General features: G+C 66.8%; 1 protein-coding gene across 1 annotated transcript; it reads left to right on the top strand.

Annotated features, from left to right (window-relative positions):
- The first annotated feature begins 180 nt into the window (after nucleotides 1-180).
- Nucleotides 181-9,396, top strand: LRPAP1 (LDL receptor related protein associated protein 1). Its single transcript, XM_044444061.1, has 8 exons — nucleotides 181-393; nucleotides 2,393-2,537; nucleotides 4,637-4,761; nucleotides 5,587-5,707; nucleotides 5,831-5,992; nucleotides 6,295-6,377; nucleotides 6,753-6,929; nucleotides 9,009-9,396. Exons 1-8 carry the CDS (start codon nucleotides 214-216, stop codon nucleotides 9,072-9,074), a joined length of 1,059 nt encoding a protein of 352 aa, XP_044299996.1. The 5' UTR covers nucleotides 181-213; the 3' UTR covers nucleotides 9,075-9,396.
- The last annotated feature ends 847 nt before the right edge of the window (nucleotides 9,397-10,243 follow it).

Below are 10,243 nucleotides of genomic sequence, written 5' to 3'. Positions count from 1 at the left end.
CCGCCCGCGTCCTGCTGCGGGGCCAGGACGACGCCCGGCCGGACAGGCGAGGCGGCGGCAGCGCCCGGCGCCCGCCCCGCTCGCGGCGTCACATCCGGCGGCACGGCAGGGCCCGCCAATGGCGCGACGCGGGGGCCTCGCGGCGCCGGAAACCGGAACGGAGCACGCCGGGAGGTGTAGTCCGGCTCGCTGCGCCGAGCCCGTGCCCGCAAGATGTCGCCGCCGCCGCTGCTCCTGCTGCTCCCGCTGCTGCTGCTGCCGCTGCTCTGGCCGCCGCCGGCCGCGGCCTCGGCCGGGAAGTACTCGCGCGCGGCCAACGAGGAGGGCGACGGGGGCGCGCCGGCGCCCTTCCGCCTGGTGCGCCTCAACCAGGTCTGGGAGAAGGCGCAGCGGGTGAGTGCGGCGGCGCGGCGCAAGCGCGATCCGGGCACGCACGGGTCGCCCGCAGGAGCCCCGGCGGAGCGGTGCGCGGGCGTCTGCCTCCCGCGCCGGGGCGGGGCGCGGCCTCGTCCTGCGGCGGCTGGCGCAGCCCGGCCGCCCCGCGGCTTCCCAGCCCAGGCATCCGCCGCGCCCCTCGCCCCCCGCGGCACCCGATCAGCTGAGTCGCCCTTTCCCGGCGCCCCCTTTGCTGCGGCGGCCGGTGGCGTCGAAGCGCCGGCACCCCATAGATCGGCGCAGCGGGGATTCTGCTTCAGGCCTCCCCGGCATGCTTAACGCGGAGCGCCCATTGCGCAGCTCCCGCGCCCTGGGTCACGACTTTCGCCGCGGGGTGGCGGCCACCCGGGATGCCTTCCTGACTCAGCCGCTGCCGGCTCAGCCCCCACCAGCCCCCACTTGAGCGGTGCGTGTTTTGCCGACAAGCCCGTTTTCCCTGGCGTGGATCGACCTGCGTTCGCCACCTTGGCGCCTGTTCTCCCGCTTGGAGAGATCCCGGGGATCCCCTCGCGTGGATTCTCTGACTGCTTCAAGTAACTGCGGGAATGCCCCTTCTCCCTCCCTTGGCCCCGCTCTGCTTGGCACTCTGGCACTTGCAGCCTGAGCTGCCGCCTCTGGGTGCCCCCACAGAGCCTTCAGCGAGGCCCACGGCCCCCCCAGCGCAGCGCTGCGCCTCCGGGGGCCCCGGGGCATTGCAAGGCTGGCGGGGCTCCCTGGGGGCTCTGCTGCCCCGCTGAGCAAGGGGAGAGCGGCTGAGCCCCGAGGCATGCCAGGGCTCTGGACGGCAGGCGGGGCTCCGTTGCAGCGGGCCCACCTAGCCACCAGCACCGCCCACGGGCCTGGAGCCGCAGGAGCAATCGGGGGACCTCGTGAGGGCTCGGGCCCCTCCTGCTGTTCCTGGCGGGGGACTTCCTGGAGCAAGGACCCTCCTTGGGCTGCAGCTCGCAGCGCCCAGAGTTGTGGGGTTAATATTAACCAGGCCAGGCGGCGGGGGCCGCATTCCACTCCCCCTGGAACACGCGGCGGGTCAAGGGTGCTCCCGCCGCGTTGCCTCTGGCTCCCCACCAGCGCAGATGACTGGCCACACGCCTCACAAGAGCCGGGCTCGGTGGCGTTGCCCAGCTGAACCCCACTGGCCGCCATCTGGGCCGAGCGAGCCAGACGGAGCCCTCGAGGGGAGGAGCACAGATCTGGCCGCGGCAGCATGATGAAGCGGTGCAGCCTCCCTTTCGTCAGGTCAGGGCGGGAACGAGCGGAGCGGAGGGGCAGTCAGCGCCGTTGCAGGCGAGGGGGAGCAGGGCCGGCCTGCCTCGGTCGCCGCCTTGCCCCGTCTCCCAGGATGGCAGAGTCGGTGCAGCAGCTGAGGCCTCAGCGCGAGAAGGAGCTCTCCTGGTGTCTCGGGGGCGGGGGCTTTGGGGGTTGGCTAGGCGTATAATTCGGCGGCTGCAGCAGTTTGGTTTCCTCACTTTCCCGCCAGACCGTGGCCTGAAGACAGAGCCTGTCCTTGCCCGCTGGATAGGAGGGGGCGCCCCGGAGGAGCCCCGGGCAGCGTCTGTGATGCTCTGGAGCAGCCGCAGGTGGCCCCTGGGCGGCTTGGCCGCTCCGGTTTGCCTCTCAGGTTCCTGAGGGTGCTTGGAAGGCACAGGTGGTGTGAGGGCGTACCGGACCCGGCTGTGGACGGAGCTCGTGTGCGTTCTGCGGAGGAATGCATGCTGGAGACCCGGCCTGTCAAAGAATCTGGGGGCGCTCCAGAGCCCCCGTAGCGAGCCACGCTGCGCAGGTGTGGTCCCGGCCAGGGCAGTAACGAGAAGATGGGAGCCAGGGGCGTGGTGTGTGGAAGCGGACGGCCACCCGCCTCCCGGCCCTGCTGCGTGGGCGCGGTGCCAGGCGAAGCCCCCCAGCAGGCATCTGCCCTCTCTCCACCCTCCCACCGCAGCTCTCGCTTCTCTCCTAGCAGCTGCATCTTTCTGCTGTTAAGCTGGCCGAGCTGCACAGTGATCTGAAGATTCAGGAAAAAGATGAGCTGAGCTGGAAAAAGCTGAAAGCCGAAGGGCTGGACGAGGACGGAGAAAAGGAGGCGAAGCTGCGGCGCAACCTGCACGGTAAGGAAGCTCGCGGTTAATTAGGCGCCGCGCATTGCACGGCCGGGCAGCTGAGGGGACGCGAAACATGAGCGCCTCTTTGCATAACGCCCCCAAAGACGCGGCCGCCCGGGTGGGGCCGAGCGCATCGTACGGCAACTGTGGCGCCCGCCGTGGCGCTCCTGGCGTCTGCCGTGCTCGGGGCACGCGGGCCAGCGGGGTTCCTCCGGCTGGAGGCTCCCCAAACCCCCCGCAGTCCGACTGTTGCAGGAGGACCGGGAATTGCAGCTGAGCCCTGGCAAGTCGCAGCTGGACGGGGGGGGGGGGGTTCTGGGGCCAGGAAATTAGTGATCCCCCTCCCTTGGGTGGGCCGTGCTCCCCCAGGAGAACAGGGGCAGCGGGCAGAGGTGTTCCGAGATCCAGGCCCCACAGGCTCCGTGGCACAGGGTGCTTGGTGGCACTGCCAGCTGCAACCACTTCTGGCCTGGGGGGGGGGGTCCAGCCCCAGCAGCCCCTCCCCCAGCAGCTGCAACGCAGAGCAGCAGAGTTGGAAGGGCCCAGGGCCATCGGGTCCAACCCGCGGCTTCGTGAGGACCCCAGGCTGAAGCACCCCCTCAGAGGGCCTCCAGCTGCATCTTGATGCCTCCCTGTGGGGGAGCCCCCCCCACTGGTCCTGGGCTCCCTTTTCCCCTTGTCCCACTGCCCTAACTGTCAGGAATTTTTTCCTGATATCTAGCCGGAATCTGGCTTCCTATAGCTCAAGCCAGTTATTCCGTGTCCTGCACCCTGGGACGACCGAGAGGAGACACTGCCCTTCCTCTCCTCTCCTCTCAGCCTTCTCCTCCCGAGGCGAAGCATGCCGGGTTCCCTGAGTCTCTCCTCGGGGCTTTGCTCCCAGTCCCTCCAGCATCCCTGCCGCCCTCCTCTGAACCCTTCCTGCGTGTCAGGGCCTTTCACGCGAGGCCGAGGCTGCGCTGCGCTGCGCTGCGCTGCACTGCACGGCACTGCACTGCACGGCACTGCACGGCACTGCTGGGTTCCCCTCGGAGGGGAAGCGGGGCAGCGAAGAGCTGGCTGGAGGCTCCCAGTCCTCGGCTGGCCGCACCCCCGTGCTGCCCACCCACTCACTTCTGGGCCCGGTTCTGGGGTCGGCACCCGCCTTTGCAGCCGTAAGGGTCCCGGGGGCCAGCAGGGGTGCCTCTCTCCTTCGCTGGCGGCCCACGTCTTAAGACGTCCTCCGGCGGCCCCCCAGTGGAAGGGCAGCAAGCGGCAGCCGAGGAAGGTGCTTCGTTCGGCCACGTGTGTGAAGCTTGGCACCCGCGTTCTCCTCTTTGCGGGGCCCTTTCGTTTGCAGGCGTTCAGATTCGGATATCCAGAACTTCCTCGCTCTGCTACTGTGCTTAACTGCAAGTCTGGAACAGTTTAAGGTGGTTTTGAAAACTTCTGTGTTTGAGCAGGGGAATTGGCTGCTTCTTGGAGCTCCAGCATGCTCATGATTTGTGTGGTTATGTGAGGTTTATGTAAGACTTATTTTTACTTGTATATTAAATTTGCTGTTACATAAACATTACTGATTATTATTAGATTTCTATGCTTGCTTGTTGCAGCTGTGTTTCGATTGCTTATTGCAAAACACTTTTAAATTACAGCTAGAACTAAGAGGGTTATGAATGCTTTAAATACGTAAATTGCAATAAACCTTGGGCTGAAACCCGGTGAGGCCGTTTCAGGGCCTCTGGCCCGGCAGTCCCCGCACGGTCCGTCTGCCTTCGGCCCAAGCGGATGCTGTCGGAGCAGGGCGTTAGGGACCGCAGGGCAGCAGGGAACCAGCCGGATGAGGCGATTCCCCTCCTGCTTTCCACGCTTAGAAGCCAGCAGCTGTGTCCACGCAGCCCACAGATTGGCACTTTGGCGGGATCTCTTGGAACCGCGAAGGCGCGACTCGTGAGGGGACTGCCGGGCTGGCACACTTGGCCGGGTTCAGGACAGTCAGGCTGGACTCCGCCTCCCGTGGTGGCTGCTCGGGTGGGTGTGGGACCGTCTGCCTTGCCCGGCTGGGACGGGGATGGCCGGTCTGAGGGTGCCGGTGCAGTGCCTGTTTCTCTCTCTCTCCCCTCCAGTAATTATGGCAAAGTACGGGATGAACGGGAAGAAAGAAGCAGCAGCACAGGCCACCAACTTCATCAAAGATGGCCTGGAAAACGATAGCCTCGAGGACCCCAGGCTGGAGAAGCTGTGGAACAAGGTGCGCCCACCCGCCCTCGTGCCCCTGCCTCCGGGCTCTGCACATCTGCGTCCCTCGCGGGGGAGCCTCAGGGACGGGTGTTTCCCCGGCATGCTGGCAGAGTCCCCGACCTCTGATGGCAGAGGTGGCCACGGGTCGGTTTTGCCTCCCCAGCATTTTCCCTGCCCCCCCTCACCACACGCCCTGATGGTCTGAGCTGAGGGCAAGCAGAGGCCCTGTCCGGGTGCTGCTGGCACGCGGCTTTCGGCAGGGGGCGATCGCACACGGCACGGCTACTGCGGAGGGGCTTCCCTCCAAGCCTGCAGCTTCCTGGCATTGGGCAGCCGCTCCTGGAGCCAGTTTGCTGGCTCTGAACCCTGACGAAGGGGAAGACTATCGCCCAGCGACAGGGGAGATGCAGGGAAACTCGGTCTCCTCACTCAGACCAGAGGAAGGATTGGCAGGGCCCCAAAACTTCGGAATGGCCCGGAGGCTGGATCAGACCAAAGCCCTTCCGGGCGAAGCCCCCGAGCGAGGGAGAGCTGCCCACCCTCCCCCTCCGGCTCCCGGGGCAGCGGAAGGGCATGTGCCGCGGGACCAGTAGCCACGCCTGTCCTTGCCCGGCCGCGTGCCATCGCCCCTCCCCTCTGACGGCGCCCTGGCCGTGGAGGGCCCCTCGCTCAGCTCGGCACCGTGTGAAGAAGGGCCGCCTCTGCCCGGCCAGGCTCCCCGTCCCCTGGTGAGGGACCTGCGTGTTGCAGCCGCCCCGGAGCGCCTGGCCAGCGCGAGGGGGCTTCCGGCCAGGCCAGTGGGCGCCTCACCCCTCTGGCTCGCTCTCTCCTCAAGGCCAGGTCGTCGGGCAGGTTCCAGGAGGAGGAACTGGACAAGCTGTGGCGGGAGTTTGCTCACCACCGGGAGAAAGTGCGCGAATACAACATCCTGCTGGAGACGGTGCGCAGAGCCGAAGGTCCGGAAGCATTCCTAGTGTTAATTCAATGTTTAACTCCGTTCAGGGGCCGAAAGGCTTTTCTCTGGGGTGCTGCCCCCCCCCCCCGTTTGCCCCAGCTGGTGACGTTCTGCTCCCTTCCAGACACCCACAAGAACATGATCAACCCGCTGGAAGAGGAGCAGCTGCGCAAGGAGGAGCGCCTGCTCGGCCAGCACTCGGAGCTCAAGGAGCGCCTGCACAGCATCAACCAGGGCTTCGAGCGCCTGCGCAGGGTCAGCCACCAGGGCTACGACGCCACCAGCGGTACGGCCGCGTGGCCCCTCGCCTCGCTGCTGGCCTGGCTGGGATGCGGTGGCGCGCGGGCACGTGGGACAGCCGGCGGGCGCTGCGCACGCGCCCGGCACCCGCACCACACAGCCTTGTGTGCGCGCACGCCGGCACGTGGGGCCTCCCCGGCCAGGTTCCCAAGGGCGTGTGCAGGCCAGGTCCTCGGCTGACGTTCGAGCGGCCGCAGGGCCAGCACTGTTTCTGTGCTCGTGCATTGGCATGGGACGCGCCGCGGGACGGTCTGTTTTGACAAGGAACGCATTTTCTTGCCCCTCCAGAGTTTGAGGAGCCCCGCGTGATTGACCTGTGGGATATGGCGAAATCCACCAATTTTACAGAGAAAGAGCTTGAATCGCTGCGGGTGAGTGTTCTCCGGCCCGGGTGCTTCCCTGCCTCCGGCTCAGCCTCCGCTCCCTCGGTCTTCTCAGTGGCGCCACACGCCCCGCTGGGCTCGCCTTCCCGCCTCCCTCGAGGCCGGATGTGCTCCCTTGGCTCTGCTGGCGGGGGGCGAGCGCCAGGCCGGCCCCTCGGCTGAGGACGCCCCTCGCCCGGCTCGTGTGCCGGCGGGGGGAAGGGTCTCGCGGGCAGGGGGTTCTAGCGGGGGCTGCTCGTGCCTGGCGCCTGCTGCGATGCACGGCAACGGCGCAAGGGGCCCTCGAGTGTGGGTGCGGCGGAGCCGGCCCTGGAGCAGAGCGGCCGGGAGAGGCGCCTGATGAAGGCGGAATCTGCTGCCCAGGAGGAGCTGAAACACTTCGAAGCGAAGGTGGAGAAGCACCACCATTACCAGAAGCAGCTGGAGATTTCGCACCAGAAGCTGAAGCACGTGGAGGGGACCGGCGACAAGGAGCACATCGTGCGGAACAAGGAGAAGTACACCATGCTGGAGGAGAAGACGAAGGACCTGGGCTACAAGGTGGGTGGGCGTCCCCCTGCCTGGCACGGGGCCAGGCAGCCGCCTCCAGCACCCCGTCGGGCTGCCCTGGGCCCCCTCGGGGGTGGTGGGCCCACAGCCGCCTCAGGCAGGGCCCGTTTCCACTGGGGGGGGGCCGCGGGAGCTGTCCCTCCCCTCCCCTCCAGTGGTGGCAGCCCAGAGCACGTGTTGTGCGGTGGCCAGCGCCAGGCCTCGGAGCATCGTGCGTGCGCCGCGAGGGCCTCGGAACCGCTGCCAGGCGAGAACCCCCTTGCACCGCGCCGTCCCGAGCTGGGGCAGAGCCGCCCTCCCCTTCCCCAGCTCCCACTGGGCGTGCGCTTCCCCTCCACCCAGAGGCGGGGCCCGTGCCAGGGCCCCCTGACGACCGGCAGGGAAGCTCCTGCAGCAGGCACCCGAGGCCCCACGGGAACGTGCCACGGCCCCGCCACTCCGAGGCGCCCCGAGCACGGGGAGGAGAGCGGGCGTGGGGGCCGGGGGCAGTGCGCACACGGGGTTGTACGAAGAGGCCCCAGAGTCATAGTTCTGGCACTGCTCTCGCCGCTGGGTAGAAACAGAGAAACCCAGAAACAGAGCGAGGCAGAAGGGGCCTCCCGGGCCATCTAGTCTGACCCCGGCTCCAGCCGGCTCTGCTCACGACATGCCCACCATGTGCATGTCCAGCCTATCCTTGGACACCCGCACCGAAGGGGCCCCAACCTTGGAAGCCCAGTCCGTATCTAGGTGTCCTAGCCGCCAGGAAGCACTTCCTGACATCCAGCCTGAAGCCTGGTCCTTGAGCTTTGCCCCACTGGAACGCGTCCTGCCCTCCACTGCAGGGAAGAACAGGTCCCAGCCCTCCTCCCCTTGACGCCCCCTCACATACCCAGAAGTCGCTAAAAGACCCCCTCGGGGTCTCCTCTTCTCCAGGCTGAAAAGGCCCAATACCCTCCATCTCTCCTCACATGCCATCCCTCCCAGCCCGACTCACGTTCTTGTGATCCCGCATGGAACCGATTGCAACCTAGCGATGTCTCTCCCATAATGTGGAGCCCAGCACTGGCTGCAGTGCTCCAGCTGTGGGCGCCCCAGAATCGCGTAGAGGAGCATCAACACCCCCTAGATCTGGGAGCCACGCTGCTGGCTAGACATCCGAGGGTGGCGTTCGCCCGCTTAACTGCTGGCCTTGTTCAGCCTGCCGTCGACCAGCACCCCGAGGTCCCTTTCGCAAGTGCCGCTCCCCGGCCATCGTCCCCCGCCCTGCGTTTGTGTTCGTGTGACCGTGGCCGTGGCCATGGCCATGGCCCTGAGCGGCTCCCGGCCAGTGGCCGGCAGCTGAGCCGGGCTGGCGCGACTGCCGGTGCAGAACAGCCCCCAAGGAGGTGGCCGCTGCCCACGAGGAGAGGGCTCGCTGAGCGGCGGGCAGAATTCTCGTCTGGGTGGCTGGGATTGGCTGTGGCCCTTCTGGTCCCGCAAGGCGCTACCCAGCCTGAAGAGAGCCGCTTTCCGCCGTGAATCGGTGCAGTCCCTGGACGGGACGGGGTCTTCCAAGCGCAGCGGTTGCTTTGCAGGCGAGATCCAGGCCCGAGCCCTAAGTGGGAACGGTTGCCTGGGGAGTTGTGGTCAGCGGGAGCTCGAAAAAATATTAGAAATAGTGGAAATGTGTAGTGAATTTTCCTCCTTTAGAAAAAAGAGAATAGGCTTTTTAGCGGCTTGTCTGATGAAAATGAACTGTAAGTTGGTGGGAAATTTCAAGTGCAGCCAGCCCTGTCCCTATCAAACTGGACCCTGCTTGGCTGGGGACGCCCCTTTCCAGGGGGGCTGGGAAGGCGCCTCCCGCAGTGCCAGGGTGCAGCGGAGGCCTTTCTGCAGGCAGTGGAGGCCAGTGGGGCAGCCCCCCACGGCCGCCCCGTCCCTGCTTTGGAGCACTTGCCCGGGCTGCCCGGCCGCCGCGTTCCACCCTGCTCCCCCCGCGCGCCCACATGCCGTGCTTGGCACTCCGCCGGCGGCTGGGCCACCTGGCATTGGCTTTCTGCAAAAAACAGCAAGATGGGACTCCAGCAGAACCGGCTTTTTGTCCCACAGGTCAAGAAGCACCTGCAAGATTTGTCCAGCCGGATTTCCCGGGGCCTTCAGCACAACGAGCTCTGACACTCTGCTGTTCCGGGGAGATGCTTCTGCCCTGGCAGCCTGCAGCCCCAGTATATCCTGAGATTTCTCTGACTATCTGGAACTGAGGCACACTGCGCTGCCCCTGCCCTCTCTGGGCACTCCCCGATCTCCGGCTCCCTTCTGTATCAGCCGAGCGGTCACTCCTGCCCTAATCTCTCGACCTGAGGCAGCAGAAACCGGCACGCCGAGGAGGAGGCCCCGCATTGCCGGGAAGCGCGCTGGCAGGGATGGAGCGCGGGTGGTTTTGGTCGACGGTGTCACTTTCCCTTTGAATGAAGAATGAGTGGAACGTGCTCCGAGACGGCTGGGTGCACCGTGTCTCTTTGGGGGACCAAGCCGTAGAATGGTAGAGCCGGGACAGGCCGTAAAGATCGCCCCCCCCCCCCCCCCGGGTCTACACACCCCCACTCAGATGACAGTCCAGATTCCCCTTGAACATCCCCAGGGCAGGAGAGCCCCCCCCCCCAACTCCCCAGGCAGCGGGTTTCACTGTCGCGTCACTGGCCGCGTGAGAGGGCTGCAGCAACGTGGCCCGAGAGCCTCCGGCCCGGTCCCGGAGACTCGGCTGCGCCCCCGTTCCCCCGAGGGCCTGTGCAGCCACGGCTGGTTCGGCTCCCGGAAGGGGCTTCTTGGGGGGGGCTGCTTGCCTGGGGAGGAGTTCCCTGGCAGCCCGTCCAAAGGAGCCAGCGTGTCAGGAGCACCGCCAGCCAGCCAGCTTGCTGTCGAGGGGGGGCAGGAGGGCTTGTGGCTGGGGGTCACACTGGCAGACCGCGAGGCTTGCCCTCCACCTCCGGGCTGCCTTGCCGGGCTGACAGCCCTGGGGAATCAGCGGGGCTTCCCACTGCGGGGGAATGGAGCCACGGCGTGTGTCGCATCTTGTCTTTGAAAGCAGAAAAGCTGCCCTGGTAGCACCGATCCAGCAGCTGCGCTTTCAGTAGGCGAAACGCCCCCGGGCAGCCCTCTGCCGGCACGGCGGATCCGTCCAGCAGCTGCTTGCCTCGCACACCTCCGGAGCGGCCAGTCCAGGCCTCTGGGCCTGTGCTGCCTCTTGGCGGGAGCCGGCTGGTCGCACGAAGGGGCATTTCCCAGTCGGCGCTGCGGAGCGAGTGCCTCCGCAGCGGCTTCTCTCTGGCGTGCAGACGGCGAAG

The sequence above is a fragment of the Varanus komodoensis genome, unplaced genomic scaffold (assembly GCF_004798865.1).
Source record: "Varanus komodoensis strain SLA01 unplaced genomic scaffold, ASM479886v1 scaffold43, whole genome shotgun sequence".
NCBI lineage: Eukaryota > Metazoa > Chordata > Lepidosauria > Squamata > Varanidae > Varanus > Varanus komodoensis.
The sequence above is the reverse complement of the archived record's forward strand: the minus strand, read 5'-3'. Positions and strand labels throughout refer to the sequence as shown.